This window comes from Oryctolagus cuniculus, chromosome 13, assembly GCF_964237555.1.
Source record: "Oryctolagus cuniculus chromosome 13, mOryCun1.1, whole genome shotgun sequence".
NCBI classification, from domain to species: domain Eukaryota; kingdom Metazoa; phylum Chordata; class Mammalia; order Lagomorpha; family Leporidae; genus Oryctolagus; species Oryctolagus cuniculus.
The window spans coordinates 3,264,696-3,282,338 of NC_091444.1; the positions used below are offsets into that span (position 1 = coordinate 3,264,696).

The 17,643-nt window shown below is 46.9% G+C and overlaps 1 protein-coding gene across 4 annotated transcripts in view; it reads left to right on the top strand.

Annotated features, from left to right (window-relative positions):
* The window catches only part of HMCN1 (hemicentin 1), a 459,307-nt gene that overhangs the window by 372,461 nt on the left and 69,203 nt on the right, over positions 1 to 17,643 (top strand). For all 4 annotated transcript variants that reach the window (XM_070055058.1, XM_051820384.2, XM_070055057.1 and 1 more), the window contains 8 exons: positions 1,040 to 1,236; positions 5,993 to 6,074; positions 8,346 to 8,482; positions 13,804 to 13,945; positions 14,915 to 15,059; positions 15,439 to 15,566; positions 15,861 to 16,017; positions 17,476 to 17,597. In XM_070055058.1, the coding sequence (XP_069911159.1) occupies positions 1,040 to 1,236; positions 5,993 to 6,074; positions 8,346 to 8,482; positions 13,804 to 13,945; positions 14,915 to 15,059; positions 15,439 to 15,566; positions 15,861 to 16,017; positions 17,476 to 17,597 (1,110 nt within the window). The remainder of the gene's footprint in view (positions 1 to 1,039; positions 1,237 to 5,992; positions 6,075 to 8,345; positions 8,483 to 13,803; positions 13,946 to 14,914; positions 15,060 to 15,438; positions 15,567 to 15,860; positions 16,018 to 17,475; positions 17,598 to 17,643) is intronic.

Below are 17,643 nucleotides of genomic sequence, written 5' to 3' on the forward strand. Positions count from 1 at the left end.
TATAAAAAGGAGAACCAATTTAATATATTTTTTCCAGAAATGAATACAAGGATCAGTAGGTAGAAAGATTTTAATAATGCTAGTAGCTATAGTAGAGATTACAGTAGTGATAACTTTTTTAAAATAAAATAAATACAGAAACACACAAAAAAAGTTATCTCATTGAACCCTCACAACAATCCCATTAGGTAAATAACTTTGCTATACTAATTTTGGAGACACACCTAATGCCACTATAAACTAATATTTGTTGGTACCAAGATTACTGACTTCATACCCACTAATTAGTGTCACTGTTTAAACTATGTGCCTGGTTTTTAAAAAAAGAAGCTGGAAAAAAAATGGAGAAAACAACAGCCAACCCGTGGAGCTGTCCAACAACTGAATAGTGAGCTGGGAGCTTGGATCGTGGGAAGTTCGTAGAAACTTGAACCATGACTGCAAAGGAAGCCTGTTTTAAAGGGATTGCTAAACTTTGTTGAGCTAAGGAAGGTTAATGTTCCTTCCCACTGTTTAAATTCCTTAGCCTTCTCTGGCAAAGAGAATTTTAGAAGAGTAAGTGTAACAAAAGAGGAAGTTACTCCTGCTGGACAGAACAAGCATGTTTTGTGCAGAAATCATCATCTCCAAATGTTACTCTGCTACGAAATTCCATCTTGTTTGCCACTGCCTTTATAGAAACAGTCTGTGAAAAGGGTACAAAAAACCACTGACATTTAAGTACTTCTCAAAAAAGTGGCATAAGATGGCTTAGTTTTATTATTTTCAAATCTTCACAGTTAAATAAGATGACTCTAATTAGCTGAGTTCCAACTGTTCTATACTACCTTGTAATGAGCTACAGTGTATTCATGATCTTGTGTAGATAATGAACCATTCTTTTTGAAAGTATCAGAAATGGTAATGACATCTGGGAATTCTTGTTTTGGTTTCTTGGCTTTAATCAATTTGTATCATGAATTTGAATGGGCTTTCAAGTTTTTCTAATTCATATTTTGTAAGACAGCAGTTTATTTTGTTTCTGATTCCTTTTATGTAGAGCCACCGCACATTAATGGATCCAGAGAAACTGGAGAGGTATCAGTAATTGTTAATAACCCACTTGAACTTACCTGCATTGCTTCTGGAACCCCAGCCCCTAAAATTACCTGGATGAAAGATGGCCGGCCTCTTCTAAACACAGAACAGGTGCAGACTCTAAAGGGAGGTGAAGTTCTTCGACTATCAAGTGCTCAGGTAAGTTTCAGAGTTCCTACAACTATCTTATACTAGATTAAATCTCACACTGTCCAATAAAAGAGAATTGCTGAAGAAAGTACGTCTCTGAATCTGCATAGATCACAGTTTTCTGTAACAATATCAGATCGATCAGGTCTGTGGTGTGTGTAACTGAGTAGGCACGATGAAAAGCAAGATGAAGAAGTATCATTAGACTGAAGAAAGCAGGAGGCCTTCACATCAGCTGTCGCAGGTTTTTACAGCGCTGTCAGAGGACTTCCTGCAGCTGCTGCCCTTTGTAGGTTGAGTAAAAGCAGTCTGGCACATTTATTTGAGGCTGCAAAGACTGCTGTCACCCCTGCCCACAGCAGACTCTGGCCATCACTGCTTACTCTGTGATATCCACTGTTCTGATTCCACAGAGGAGCGAGACGAGATCAAGTGATACTTATTTGTCTATGTCCATGTTTTTGTAATTTTGTCATTCCCTTGACTATAGAATAACAAATTATTCCATCACATTTTGTCATCATTTCACTGAGAAGAATGGAAGGAAGGGGAGCTGGGAGAGAGCTGAGATTCCTGAGCAGTCTCTGAGACAGCTGAGCCTCATGAGCTGTCTTCAGAAAGAGCTGAGGAGCGTGGCTTTTCTCCTGCACGGGTGCTGTGCTCAGCCCTGGGTGGACAGTCAGACCTGCAGTGGTGCTGTGCTCAGCCCTGGGTGGACAGTCAGACCTGCAGTGGTGCTGTGCTCAGCCCTGGGCGGACAGTCAGACCTGCACTGGTGCTGTGCTCAGCCCTGGGTGGACAGTCAGACCTGCACTGGTGCTGTGCTCAGCCCTGGGCGGACAGTCAGACCTGCACTGGTGCTGTGCTCAGCCCTGGGCGGACAGTCAGACCTGCAGCGGTGCTGTGCTCAGCCCTGGGCGGACAGTCAGACCTGCAGCGGTGCTGTGCTCAGCCCTGGGCGGACAGTCAGACCTGCAGTGGCGCTGTGCTCAGCCTGAGTGGACGGTCAGACCTGCAGTGGCGCTGTGCTCAGCCTGGGTGGACAGTCAGACCTGCACTGCAGTGGTGCTGTGCTCAGCCTGGGTGGAGAGTCAGACCTGCACTGGCGCTGTGCTCAGCCCTGGGCGGACAGTCAGACCTGCAGTGGCGCTGTGCTCAGCCCTGGGTGGACAGTCAGACCTGCAGTGGCGCTGTGCTCAGCCCTGGGCCGACAGTCAGACCTGCACTGGTGCTGTGCTCAGTCCTGGGTGGACAGTCAGACCTGCACTGGCGCTGTGCTCAGCCCTGGGTGGACAGTCAGACCTGCACTGGTGCTGTGCTCAGTGCCTCGGCCTGTAGGGCAGCTCCATGAGACTAAGTCTTTTTTTTTTTCTTTTTTTGACAGGCAGAGTTAGACAGTGAGAGAGAGAGACAGAGAGAAAAGTCTTCCTTCTGTTGGTTCACCCCTCAAATGGCGGCTGATGTGCCAATCCAAAGCCAGGAGCCAGGTGCTTCTCCTGGTCTCCCATGGGGTGTAGGGCCAGCGCTTGGGCCATCCTCCACTGCCTTCCTGGGCCACAGCAGAGAGCTGGACTGGAAGAGGAGCAACCAGGACAGAATCCGGCACCCCAGCCAGGACTAGAACCCGGGGTGCTGCCACCACAGGCAGAGGATTGAGGCCAAGTCTTTACCCCCAGCCCACAAACGCAGAAACAGGCGCAGGGAGATGAAGTGCATGTCTGCCCAGTGCTCCTGGGCTCAGCCATGGCACTGGGGGTCAGTCCAGGTCTGGTCAGGACGCCTGGCTGGTGAGTCTCAGCATGGTTCATCTCTGACATGGAGCAGTGTCTTCCATTTCCCTCTCTCTCTCCATCTCACACCCTCCAGTCACTCAGAGAAGAGTCAGCTTGAACTACCAACCACTTACTGAATCAAAACCCTTCAATGATTTAATTTCCACCAGTGAAAACGGAAGCAAAAAATTCTGTAACATTGGCAACAGCCTGGAGACAGGAAGCTGAGTGGACTACAGTCACATATGAGTAGTAGTAAAGGAAGTGTGAAAGGCAAGCTAAGCCATTTTATGGTAGGTCTGAAAGGCAAATTGGAAAGTTAGGTTACAAGACAAAGAGTCTGTAGAGCCTTAAATGGTGACTACATTTGCCATATGTTCTAGCTGATGTGGAGAATCCGTTTTACTTAAGGTAAAGAACTTCCTGTTTGTCTAGGGGAAATAAAACCGCACATCAGCTACAGTTAGATATGAAACCATAGAGAACCATTACAAACAGTACTGAGCTTTGAAGTCCATTGCTCAGCGTGGATTTTGTTCTTGAACAGTGTCCCAGTAGATTTAATGATGTTTGTTGGCATAAAGTCTGATTTTCTCCTTAACAGATTTAAGAGTTTTGATGTTGAAAACTCACACAAATCTGTGTGGAACAAAGCCTAGAAAAATGAACACTGCAGGTTGAGTTGTAACCTAATCCCTAGCATGTGTGATGGAGCAGGGAAAGTTTTTGGTGCTGTAACTGCTCTCTTCATTGGTATTGGACTTCAACCATTCGCAACATGTTTCTATACCACGATTTAAGCTCCAATAAAAATTTGCTTAATTAAAAGAAAGTATTGAAGTGGAAAATTAAACAAAGGCAGGTGCCGAGACCGGTGTTAGTGGCGGTGCTCCTCATTGTTTCCACAGCACTCTGCACGTACATGTGTTAAAACACCTCCTGTGTTCCAGTTTTCTCATCTGAACTTTCTCATTTTGTGTATTTGTCCTCAACACGTAGTTTTGCCTGGAACATAATAGATGCCTTGCAAACTCCAACTTGCATGTTAGAGACAGGAGTTTCCTAAAACATCTTCGGTCAAGTGCTAGTTCAGTGATGTATTGAAGGGAAGGAGGGGACCATTCTGTGACCTAATAGGTTTGAGCCATCTTGTTCGTCAGCAACTCTGCAAATCTTACTCCAAAGAGGGCCAGTGTTGTGGTGCAGCAGCTGAAGCTGCTGCCTGGGACGCCAGCGTTCCATATCAGAGCACTGGTTCGAGTCCCCGGTAGCTCTGCTGAAATCTAGTTCCCTGCTAATGTGTCTGGAAAGAAAGCAGAAGACGGCCCAAACCGCTGGTTCACTCCCCAATTGGCCGCAATGGCCAGAGCTGTGCCGATCCGAAGCTGGGAGCCAGGAGCTTCCTCCAGGTCTCCCACATGGGTGCAAGGGCCCAAGGACTTGGGCCATCTTCTGCTGCTTTCCCAGGCCATGGCAGAGAGCTAGATTGGAAGTGGGGCAGCTGAGACTTGAACCAGCACCCATATAGGATGCTGGCACAGCAGGTGGCAACATTACCCGCTACGCCACACCGCCGGCCCTGAGAAACTTTCAGTACAAATAATGACTGTGGTTCTCCAGAAGGTAGTGAGTGGTTGGGAATGACTTCCTGGATGAGGCAAAGTTTAATGGGAACCATGGGTGATGATGGTTCAAGGCTGACTAAAGAAAAGCAGGTGGGGCCTGGAGCTGTGGCTCATTTGGCTAATCCTCCGCCTGCCGCACCAGCATCCCATATGGGTGCCGGATTCTGTCCCGGCCACTCCTCTTCCAGTCCAGCTCTCTGCTGTGGCCCGGGAGTGCAGTGGAGGATGGCCCAAGTGCTTGGACCCCTACACCCGCATGGGAGACCAGGAGAAAGCACCTGGCTCCTGGCTTCGGATCTGCCCCCCAGCGCTGGCTGAAGTGGCCATTTAGGGGGTGAACCAATGGAAGGAAGATCTCTCTCTCTCTCTCTCTAACTCTACCTGTCAAATTAATAAATAGCAAATCTTAAAAAAAAAAAAAAAAACAGGTGAAGAGGACAGTATCAGTTGGAAATGAACCAGATTGGTAGAAAAGAGTGAATTTTACAGTTTTTAAAGATATGAGAAATTCAGAAATTATCCTCTAGGAAATGTATCATGATTTTTGAATTCTTATTCAAAGGACTATGTGAGAATTTATATTTAAGTGTTTCCCCAGAGGAATGTTTTCAGCCTACCAAAACGTTTTCCATAACCTCCCCAGAATGTAAGCATTTTTAAAATCCCAATACTCTAAGAATGTTCAGGTAGTAAACTAAAGGAGAGCCAGGCATTTCTACTTCTCCTAAATACATTTTCCATAGTAGTACAATCATCTGTTTTCCAGGATATGTTCTCCATGTACACAGTCCTCGGTTGTGTGACTTTTAAATAAGGAGTTTAGGTTTTATACAAATGACAGTAGACCATGCTGTCAGCCCAACTCTTTTTATAACCAGGATACATGAAACCCTTTTGGTCTGACATGAATATCAAAGGTAGAATCAAGATGTGAAAGTCTTGTGTTTGATGTTATAACTGGCATTTTATTGAGGTTTGTTTTATAAATGCATCTCATTTTATTCAGAAAGACTGCAGCTGAAACTTCCAGTCTAAAAGCCCATGAATGTTTGTTTTTTCAGTAAATATCGAGTGTGTAGTCTATCACGAATGGGGCTGGGTCCAGCATACGTCTGCCTTTTCTGCTGTCATTAAAATCATCACACTTGTGAGCATTTCAAGTCTGTGGAAACAGGTTTGCATGTGACAGGTGCAGCAGCGTTTGGTGTCCGAGTGCCAACCACAAGCATTAAGCAGTTTGATTATTGTGTTTCCTTACAGATGCCTTGCTTTGTGTGGGGATTCTTAAATTCGTTCCAGGGGATATTTCTTCGTGCCACCCAAACCAACGTGCTGACATTGTGCAATTCACTTTCTTGGGTTTTTCAGGTAGAGGACACAGGAAGATACACGTGTGTGGCGTCCAGTCCCGCAGGAGATGCTGATAAGGAATATCTAGTGAGAGTGCATGGTAAACTCGGCAGCTTGTTCTGTGGCCTCATACACACAGCTCATTGGACGCCAGGATTGTAGGCCGTGGGGCGACTTCAGAGCACACATAAGATATGTTTATAAGTCGGGAAATATGTACTTTGCAAATATGATTCTTAGCTTTGATCAAGTATTCCTTGGGGATAGATTGATGGATTTTTTTGAGTTTTGTTCCTGGGCCAATAATTCATTGTCACTGATTGAAAATAGAAGAATATAGGGAGTGGGTGTGTAGCCAGCAGTTAAAACACCTTCATCCCACATTGGGGGGTTTGGATTTGATTCCTGGCTCTGGCTTCTGATTCCAGCTTCCTGCTAACAGATCCTGGGAAGAGTAATTGGTATCCTGCCACCCACGTGGGAGACTTGTATTGCATTCCTGTCTTCTAGCTTTTGCCCTGGCCTAACCTGGGCCATTACCAGCAGTTAGGGAGTAAGCCTGCAAATGGGAACACTCTCTGCCTCACTGTCTCTCTCTATTTCTTTCTGTTTCTCTCCCTTTGTCTCTCTCTCTGCATCTCAAAAAAAATTCATAAATAATTATATTAAAATAAAAATAATCCATGATCTCACCACACAGATATTTTAATGTGTTTCATTACAAAAAAAAAATACCATACAGCACATAGATTTTAAACTTGTTTTTTATTATGCATATCAATAAATATATTTATGACATTTCTATGATTGCATAGTGTCCCATTGTACCTCCTAATTTTGGATATTTAAGCTCTTCCTCTGCACCAATTTAAACAATACTGTCATACTGTTTCTTTCGAGAAATTTCTTTAGTTTGCTTAGTTACACAGACTCAACACGCACACACAGATGTTTGTATACACATACATCTAAGGATTTTGAAACTTACTGCCCAGTTACCTCCTAAGCAAGCTGACCCGTTAGACTGTCCAGCACTGTTTGGACATCGAAACAGGAATTGCACTTCCTGGGGAAGAATATTTGACAAAATCAAGCAGAAGATCTTTGTTTCATTCTCGTCCTCCAAATGACCAGGCAGTCGTGCCAGCTGCCTGGCGCGGAAGTGTCCTCCCCATGCCGCTCCCAACTCCCAGATACAGATTGGCCGTGCCAGTAATTGACATACAAGTTTTGTAAAGATTCACAGAAAAGTATATTTATTTCTGTATATCAGGAAGAATATATGCATTTCTGTATGCTATGAAAGCTGTCTGCTTTGATTGTTTTTTTTTGTTTGTTTGTTTGTTTCTTCTTATTATTTTTGACAGGGAGAGTGGACAGTGAGAGAGAGAGAGACAGGGAGAAAGGTCTTCCTTTGCCGTTGGTTCACCCTCCAATTGCTGCCATGGCCAGCACGCTGCGGCCGGCACATTGCGCTGATCCGAAGCCAGGAGCCAGGTGCTTCTCCTGGTCTCCCATGTGGGTGCAGGGCCCAAGGACTTGGGCCATCCTCCACTGCACTCCCGGTCCACAGCAGAGAGCTGGCCTGGAAGAGGGGCAACCGGGACAGAATCCGGCGCCCCTACCGGGACTAGAACCCGGTGTGCCGGCGCCGCAGGCAGAGGATTAGCCTAGTGAGCCGCGGCACCGGCCTTGATTGTTTTAAAATCAGATATTCAGGGAAAATGATTACCAACTTAGAGGCTGAACCAGGGACTCTTTCTTTGTGCCTCAGTCTCTGCCTATCAAATGGTTATAATAATGTGATTACAGTGCTAATCCTGCCAGTGATGTAGCTGTTGGGAGGATTTCACTTCTCAATGTGAGATTGTTGAGTAAGATAAGAGCCACTCCACTGTTTTTTGTTTTTAAAAAATTTTTTTTATTTATTTGAAAGGCAGAGTTACAGAAAGGGAGAGGCAGAGAGAGAGAGATGTCTTCTATCTGCTGGTTCACTCTCCAAATGTTCGCAATGGCTAGGGCTGGGTCAGAAATGCCAGGAGCCAGGAGCTTCCTCCCGGTCTCCCACGTGGGTGCAGCTCAAACACTTGGGCCATCTTCTGCCGCTTTCCCAGGACATTAGCCGGTAGCTGGATCAGAAGTGGAGCAGCTGGGACTTGAACCGATACCCATATGGGATGCTGGCGCTACAGGTGGTGGCTTAACCTGCTGTTTGCATGATTATCTGGACTACAGGTTAAATGAGTATGGTTTGAAGTTTATGCCTCTGACTTTGAGTAACAGAACTGACATTTGTGGGACACCTGTGAGAATCCAGACCTTTCGACACCGCAGCTACTGAAGGTCTTGCTGTGTTTGCTCTCATACCCAGTGCCCCCTAACATTGCCGGAACAGATGAGCCTCAGGATTTCACTGTGTCACAGAACAGACAAGTGACACTGGAGTGCAAATCGGACGCGGTGCCCCCACCTGTAATTACGTGGCTCAAAAACAGAGCACACCTACAGGTAAATCTCTTCCTAAACCCCATGGATTCATATTGAAATCATAAAAAAACAGCTGTGAAGCCATTGCTTGTAGACATCTTGCTGCAAGCCACTCAGCTCTGCACGGTGGGCGTGGTGTGCTTAGAGCAGGCCAGATGATGGCGCTCTGGAAATTGGGCCCCGCATGCGTCTCCTGGAGCTCAGGGATTCAGTCTGACTCGAAACACTTGCCTGTCTCTCCTTTTTTTTTTTTTTTTTTTAAGATTATTTATTTGAAAGAGTTACATGGAGAGAAGGAGAGGCAGAGGCAGAGAGAGAGGTCTTCCATCTGTTGGTTCACTCCCCAGTTGGCCGCAACGGCGGGAGCCACACCGTTCCAAAGCCAGGAGCTAGGAGCTTCTTCCAGGTGCAGGGGTCCAAGCACTTGGGCCATCTTCTGCTGCTTTCCCAGGCCATAGCAGAGAGCTGGATCAGAAGTGGAGCAGCCAGGTCCCGAACCGGTGCCCATATGGGATGCCGGCACCACAGGCGGCAGCTTTACCTGCTACGCCACAGCACCGGCCCTCGCCTGTCTCTTTATGAGAAAAGAAACCTTCAGAGTTTCAAAGGAACAGACCTGCTCTCCCAAGTCTCCAGGGCCGCCTGCCACTGAATTTCTCGGTCTAAACTTAAAGGGACTCCAAAGGGTACGTGGTGCCGCTAGGGATCTGAGTCTGGGCCCAGAATCCACGAGGAGATTTGTCCTTAGCACTTTTCCTTTGTTCTTCCCCATTCCGTCAGCATAGCCATTGTGCTATACTGTTTCTATCAGTTAATTATAAAGAGGGTTTTGTCCTCTTAACACCTCATACCACCACCAAGCGGCACAGCCAGCATGGCCGGAGCCAGGGATCCGAGTGCCACTCACCTGCCGCATAGCACGCATGGCCCTGAGCCCTGCAGTCCTCTGGTGTGCTCGCTGTAATGACCGTGTCTGGGAAGACAAAGGTAAAGCGAAGGGTGTAGACAATACTGCAGATAAATTGAACCTTGCGGGGAGGGACGGCGTTTCACAGAAACAGGAGAAGCCGGTGTCCCAGACTGAGGAACCAGCAGCAGCCCGGGACGCCTCCCAGAGGTGGATTGGGATGTACTGGCGTGTCTGTGCAGTGACTGAGAAAGGACAGGAAAGGGATCCCGGCCGTCGGCCCTGGTTGTGCAGAGCCTCACAGGGACAGGAGTGCTGCTAGGACAGGAGCTGGAGGCTTGGTAAGGGTGCAGTAGAACTGGATTACAATCCTGTGTGGAGGAGGCGGCTGTTTGCCCGAGCGGTTAGGCTGCCACTTGGGACACCTGGATCCCTCCTGTACCAGTGTGCCCGGGTTCGAGTCCCAGCCGCACTGCCAGTTCCAACTTGCTGCTGCCGAGCCTCCTGGGAAACAGCAGGTGATGGCTCAAGAACTCGGGCCCCTGCCACCCGCATGGGAGCCCCACATGGAATTCCTGGCTCTCCTGGCCTTGGCCTGGAGAATATTGCAGGCATTTGGGGGAATAAACCAGTACACGGAAATTCTCCCCCTCCCCCTCCCTCTCTCACTCCCCCTCTGCCTTGCATAAATAAAAATAAATTAATAATTGAAAATTCTCTGACTGCCCCCCATAAATTTCAGGATTGTGGATAAACCACCCGCTGAGCTCACAGGGCCCTTCGCGCTCTGACTTGGTCTCCGTGCTGCCTGTCTCCCCATGCGCTTTTCACTGCGGTCCCTGAGGTGTTAACGTAGGGACTGAGTGGATGTTGACAAGTGGCTCAGTGCAGGCTGATACCAGATGTGACCAAGTGATATCCGACCGGGAAAGGGCGAGTTCACCAGTGGGGAAAGCAAGTTTGGGCTTAGAGATTTTTATTTAAACTACCTGTATATTAACTACGTAGAATCTAGAAAATGTTAAAAGTAGGGTCTATGTTTCTTTAAAAAAAAAAAAAAGGTTTCTGATGTGGTGCTGCTCGTGGTGTAAGCTGCTGCTGAAGTCGTAAGTTTTCGTGGGTTTAACCAGAAACCGCAGTGTCAGAGCAGCAAGTGGGAACAGAGCCGGAGAGGCGTCAGAGCACGACGAGGCAGCGACAGGACTGCGGCAGCAGATCTGGTGTCCCGAAAGCCGAGGACGGGGCGGAGGGACCGAGAGGCCACCCGAGTGCCAACCTGGTTGTATCGGTTGGCTTCGGCAATAAGTAGAAGTCATTAAAGATTCAAACAACGGTTCTTCCATAGAGCGGACATAGGTTATTGTTTGGGGAGTTAATAGAAGAAGTTGCAGTGAGCAGGTTCTGTTGTATTCAGAAGCGCGAGTTACAGGACGCCAGTCTCAGGCCGAACTCCGGAGTCTGTTTCCGAAAGCCGGCAGCTGCGCTGGGGTGTGGGCTCTGCTAATCACGCAGCCCCGGCAGAGCTCCGGGCAGGCGTCTAAAGGCAGAACCACATCTTGTTGGAAGTTAGTTACAGAAGCTGGAACAGCCAGGTTATCAAGGTTGCTTAACTTGGGAGGCATCGAACACATTTCCCTGCACTTAATGTAAACAAACCTTACAGATAACATTCTTTTTATTTTTAAAAATTTATTGGGGCCGGTGCTGTGGCACAATGGGTTAAAGCTCCAGCCTGCAGCACCAGCATCCCATATGGCCCAAGTCCTTGGGCCCCTGCACCTGCATGGGAGACCTGGAAGAAAAAAGATTTATTTATTTATTTGAAAGGCAGAGTTACAGAGAGGCAGAGGCAGAGGTCTTCCATCCGGTGGTTCACTCCCCAGATGGCCACAATGGCGGGAGCTGCACTGATCCAAAGCCAGGAGCCAGGATCTTCTTCCGGGACTCCCATGCAGGTGCAGGGACCCAAGGACTTGGGCCATCTTCTAATGCTTTCCCAGACCACAGCAGAGAGCTGGATGGAAAGTGGAGTAGCCAGGACTCGAGCCAGCGCCCATATGGGATGCTAATATTGCAGGTGGTGGCTTTACCTGCTACACCACAGTGCTGGCACAGATAGCATTCTTACAAGGTTAGTTTTTGACTGGTTAGAAAAAAAATAGAGAATACTCAGGGACAAAATGGAGTGACTCTGGTCAGCCACAGCTCACTGGCACCTCACTATTTAAATATTAAAAAGTTGCACAGCTTTTTGCTGAAAGAAGCAGCTATAGAAGGTATGGGAGAGAGGAAGAGAAATGTCCAGCACAGGTACACAGGGGAGGCCTGGGACCGAGGTCAAGGGTAGGAGATGACCTTGGCCACGAGGGTGAGGCCACAGAAGGGCAGAGTCACGTGTAGGAGGCAGGGGGGAGTGTGGCCGGTACAGAGGTGGGGTGTTCTCGGCGCAATAGGGAGCAAGGTCATCAGCTGAGAAGGGGGTCCATCTGAGGGCAGATGTCCAATTTGGAAGGAATCACTGGTTGCTGAATAAAACTGTAGTGAGGCTTACTAAGTAGAGTTTACTGAGTTTTTAGAAGATACGCATTATGAGAAGCACACTGAAAACTTTCATCACCTAAAGCCCTGCTGTGCCTGTACATTAACAATTGAAACATTTCAGGGTGGACGCTGGCCCTAGCAGTTAAGACTCCACTGGGGGTGCCAGCACCCCTTGTCAGGGTATCTGGGCTCAAGTCCTGGCTCCATTCTGATTTCATGTAATCTGGGAGGCAGCAGGTGATGGCTCAGGTACTTTGGTCCTAACACCCATGTGGGAGACCTGGACTGAGTCCAGCTCCAACTAGTAGATTGGAGATCTCACTTTGTCTGTTTCTCTCTCTGTCTTTCTGCCTTCCAAATAAAATAAATTTTTAAAGAATTAAAATGTATCACAAAACTTAACATGTTTAAGAAACCATTTATTCTCATTAGAGCTAACATTTTATTATGATTACCAACAGCAATGAAAGGCCTAGAAAAATGTGTGGACTTCTAAAATAATGGACTGCATATTTTAGTATGAACAGTCTGCATCTACAAGGCAGAGAAATCTTATCTTTGATGCATTTTAAATGTATATGAATATCAGACACTAGGCTGTACACCAAGATTACTTGTTTGCTCTCTCTCTCCAATTACACTTGATAGCAGCAGCCGGGTTTCATTGTCACTGTATTTTTATAATTCTTGGTCCAGTGCATGGGCACAAAATAAATGCTTAAGAAATTTATATACTGAAATTGTTTATGTTTCTTTTAAGGTTTGTTTATTTTTGACAGAATTACAGAGAAAGAGGGAGATCTCCCATTACACCCCCGGTGGCCACAACAGACAGTGCCTGGCCAGGCAGAAGCCAGGAGCCAGGTACCTCATCTGGGTCTCCCACATGGGTGCAGGGGCCCCAGCACTTGAGCTATCTGCTGCTGCTTTTCCCAGGCCGTTAGCGGGGAGCTGGATCAGAAGTGGAGCAGCTGGGGCCCACTATGCCACAACACCAGCCCTTATCTGCTTATTTGTAAAATGTTAGGAGATGAGGGCCGGTTTTGTGGTGCAGCAGATTACACCTTGCTGTGACACGGGCATCCCATATCAGCACCAGTGTGGGTCCCAGGTATTCCACTTGCATCCGGCTCCCTCCTGTCGTGCCTGGGAGGGCAATGGAAGATGGTTCCTGCCCTTGGGCCCCTGCCACTCACATAGGAGAACTGCTTGGTGTTTCTGGTTCCTGGCTGGGCCTAAGCTGTTGTGGCCTTTGGGGAGTGAGCCGATGGGTGGGAGACCTCTCCCTTTCTCTGTTGCTCTGCCTTTCAAATAAATAGAATTTTTTTTTTTTACTCTTCGGATAATGTTTTTCTGAATTTACCAGAGTAAATTTGTTAGGAAACTCTCCATTGTAAGGGACAGAATTCAGACTGAAACCAACTTAAATGAAAAAAGAAAAAAAACATGGCCAGAGTAGTAGGTGAATTGGCAGCTGGCCCTGTGTGGGCCAGAGGCTCTGCCACGGGTGGAAGCAGCCCTGCGTGTGCTCCGACTCTGAGCTCCGCTGCTTGGCCTTTGTTCTGCCAGGGTCCCCACCTGGTAGCACTGCCCCCAGGCGTATGTCACCCCGAAGTGGCTCCAATACAAAGGTTATGCCTTTCCCCCCAACACTTCCAGCCAGAGTTGTGAGGAGGGCTCTAATGGGCTTGGCTTGAGCACCTGCCCTCCATACTGGATCCCTGTGGCTCTCGCATCCACCCACTGGTTCACATGGTTTCCTGGGAACTTCTGGTCTGCGGGGATGGTGGGGGAGCAGCTTCTCAGCTCCCTGTAGTTGCTTCTGGTGATACGAAATCAAACTGAAGCATCTTCTTTTGGCATTTAAATGATACATTTGACTTGCTGAATCCAGGCCTCGCCTCGAGTACGAATCCTTTCTGGAGGGAGATACTTGCAGATTAACAACGCAGACCTTGGAGATACTGCCAACTATACCTGTGTTGCCAGCAACATAGCAGGGAAGACCACAAGAGAATTCACTGTCTTTGTGAATGGTAAGAAAAATGGTGCCCTCTTTCACAGTGTAGACGTTTAACCCAGGGCATGCATGTGAGCATACTAAAGAGATCCTTGTGGTTATCTCATTTATTTTGAAGACAACAAAACAGTATTTGTACTAGCGTTATGCAGTATTGAAAGTTAACTCAATATAAAAAAGTACAGAAATATTACTATATCTTAAAGGATGGTGTGTGTTCAGTTGTTGGCATATTTTGACGTTTTGTGTTATTTGTATGTGAGCTGATACACTGAATCTCGAATGGCAAATGGCCCATCATTTAGTCCACATTGTTCATAGTTGGAGGGTATAATATATGTGCTAGATGGAAACTGATATAGGACTATGATTTCTTATATACAGTACCTGAACATCAAAATTGAGGAGGATAATTTGGACTTTTCCCCAAAAGAGTCCCTTTGGACTTTTAGTGTATGAAATTTTTTAAAGGCTATTGGGTCACCCGCACAGTCAGTATCTCTAATACTGAAATAAAAATGCAGGCTTTGTATTCCCGCATGAGCTCAGTGATTAACAAATGCTTGTTCTGAGCTGGGCGTGATTAACCACAGATGTGCCTTTCGCTAAAACAGCCCCTCTCTGCTCTTTATTTAGAGTGAGTTACTCCAGTGTTAACATTCTCTGACCATTATTTGGCCAAACAGAGTAAGAAGTATCCTCTTTAATTTGCATCAGACCAGAGCTGCTTTGTGTTCGGTCTCTTCCACAGATCCAGATTTACGCACCACACCAGCATTTAACCTGCTCTTCCCCACCTACTCTTTATTTTTAAACACAAAGTAATTCGAGTAAAACTACAGGAGTTAGATCACAACTCTGTTTATACTAACCTAGATTAGTGTAGACAAAGCTATACATTTGCTCAGATTATGTCTTCAGGGTCTTAGTCAAAGGCTATGCTATGTAGTAAAGCTGAGTTTTCTTACATGTGTCTCTTGTTCAGTTCCTCCAAACATAAAGGGTGGCACCCAGAGTCTTGTCACTCTCGTCAATGTGTCAGCTGTGTTGGAATGCTCAGCTGATGGCGTGCCCACCCCAAGGCTGACTTGGAGAAAGGACGGAGCCGTTCTAGCCGGGAATCAGGCAAGGTAACAGTTCTGGAAACAGATGAAAAGTCCAAACACAGATCTTTAAGTCTTCCTTCCGATGCATTATTTGGATCTTGCATCATTTAGAATTAGTTTTTCATCTTGATAACGAGCATGGAAATTTAGTATTTTAAAGCGTAATCCCCCATGGCTTCTATCTCCACAATGATTACAGGCCTGTGCCATTGCAAGCCTACCTGCTAAGCACCTTCATGCCGTACCCTCTTCCCACCTGCCTCCCGCCGGGAGTATGGTGACTGTGCATCCGTGTGAAACAGGAGAAACCTGCCATGACTCTCACTAGGTCTTTGAAGGGGTCCTGAAACGTAAGTGATCAGAACAGGCCGAATCAGGAGGCCACTCGGCATCTTTCTTGCAGGTACTCCATCTTGGAGAACGGATTCCTTCGGATCCAGTCGACTCAGGTCACCGACGCGGGCCGGTATTTGTGCATGGCCACCAACGCTGCCGGGACAGACCGCAGGCGGATAGATTTGCAAGTGCTCGGTAAGTCCACTTTTATACGCAGCCTGGAGGCTTCCCATCCAGTCGTCTTTGACAGCCAAAACCAGTGAGGTCACGAAGACTTTGACATCAAGGCTGTTTAAGTTTGAGTGCAACTGCCAACAGGCAGCCCCGTGTTTTCTCCTCACTGCAGCCAAGTTATCACAGCGCTGTCAAATTCGCAGAGCCTCTAACCGTGAGTGAAGGTGCCAGTGGCCAGTGTCAGTTCAGCAGAAACGTCTCAGATGGCACAGGTTGCTGACTTTCTTCCCCGCTAACTTGCTGACCTTGTTCCAGTTCCTCCCTCCATTGCTGCGGGTCCTACCAATGTAACTGCAACGGTGAATGTCCAGACTACCCTGGCCTGTGAGGCGTCCGGCATCCCCAAGCCATCCGTCAAATGGAGAAAAAATGGGCATCTTCTTAACGTGGATCAAAATCAGAATTTATACAGGTAAGGAAGCCTTAACTGAGAATTTATACAGGTAAGGAAGTCTTAATTGAAAAGTCTCATGAGTAATTTGGAAACTTTTTTTAATAAGAAACAGCATTTTAAGTGTGTCAATGTGGGCAGCAAATACATGAACTATGAAGAATTGGCTAATGCAGAGAGTATGTTTTTCTTAAAATGAGACCCAGTTTTGAACCTGAAAGTTTTGTGTAGGTGCAGCTTTTCCACACATAAGCTCCACGGTGACTCTCAGTGAGGCCTACAGGCCTGGATTTGTAGCCTGAGTTTAGCTCTTACTGGAATTTCATAAAGTAGAGGATAAAACACCATAAAATAAGAAGATTCTGTAAAAGTAAACGCGAACTCTAACTGCAGGTCCAGTGTTACCTGGAAGTGCCACTTAGATGTTTGGCAGCACGTGTGAGGAAGAAGAGCGGCGTCCACTACAATTTTCACCTTCCTCCGGCTTTACCTCGATGGCTCGCGCGTGGCAATATGTGGTTTTGACAGCTAAACTTGAAGTCACTAAGAATTTCTGATGCTTTAGATTACGCGTACCATCACCTCTGTCTCAGATGAGTTAATGGTTATCCTGTCAGAGGACCGACCACAGTACTAAAAGCAAGTGCTCTCATAGATCTTCTTTGGCAAAAACGAGTCCTGGCATACCAGGAAATGGGAAAGTAGGAGCTGCAGGGGAAACTGTGTCATTTCCTCTTCTCATCCTGCTAACCGTTTGACATTGGGAGGTCAGCGACTTGAATGTATGTGCTATTTAGCAAATGTACAAAGCTCCTGAAAAAGAAAGAATATGGTTGCATTAAACCAAGTCATTTCTATTCAGTCAGTATACAGTTTTCAGTAAGCAAACAGGCATTGTAATTTAGATTCACTGAACATCACACATGACTGTTCATTCTGCTTCCTAAACATTCGAAGTGACCCAGATTGCTTCAGTTTAGAAGTCAAGGGAAAGTGTTCCAGGTGCAGTATCTGTCTCCAAAGCAGCCCTCACGTGTAAGGAGACCTGTAGCTACCCATTTGTCCAAGAAGAGAACTCAAATGGCAACCTGCAAAGTGACTGAGAAATGTAGAGATGATTTTTATAGGCAGCATTTGAGATGGCTCCAGGCATGGATCCCGTGCCGCCATCAGGGTGCTCACTGCCCTGGATTCCTCCTAGGAAACCAGGGTTGGTCATGCTGTGAGTATCAGACAATGCAAGATTCCCACTTTAGACAGCCCTTCAAATGAACTGCTTCCTGTCACTATCAAGTTTAAGCCCTGTAAACCCATCAAACCCCTACAAATGTAACATCCAGTGCACAAAGTTCGCATCAAAGAAATGAAGCTCATGTTAACTGAGGGAGGAGACCGATGGCCCTCAAGTCACCACATGAGCCAAGTGCAAAGATGTCTGAAACCGGCACACAGCATCTCGTGCTCTGAACTCTCTCGTAGGCTCCTCTCTTCTGGTTCTCTGGCGATCATCTCCCCTTCTGTGGATGACACCGCCACCTATGAGTGCACCGTGACAAACGATGCTGGAGAGGATAAGAGAGCCGTGGGCCTCACCGTCCAAGGTAGACTGGCTTCACACGCAGTCCAGGGTGGCCGCGCCAACCATCC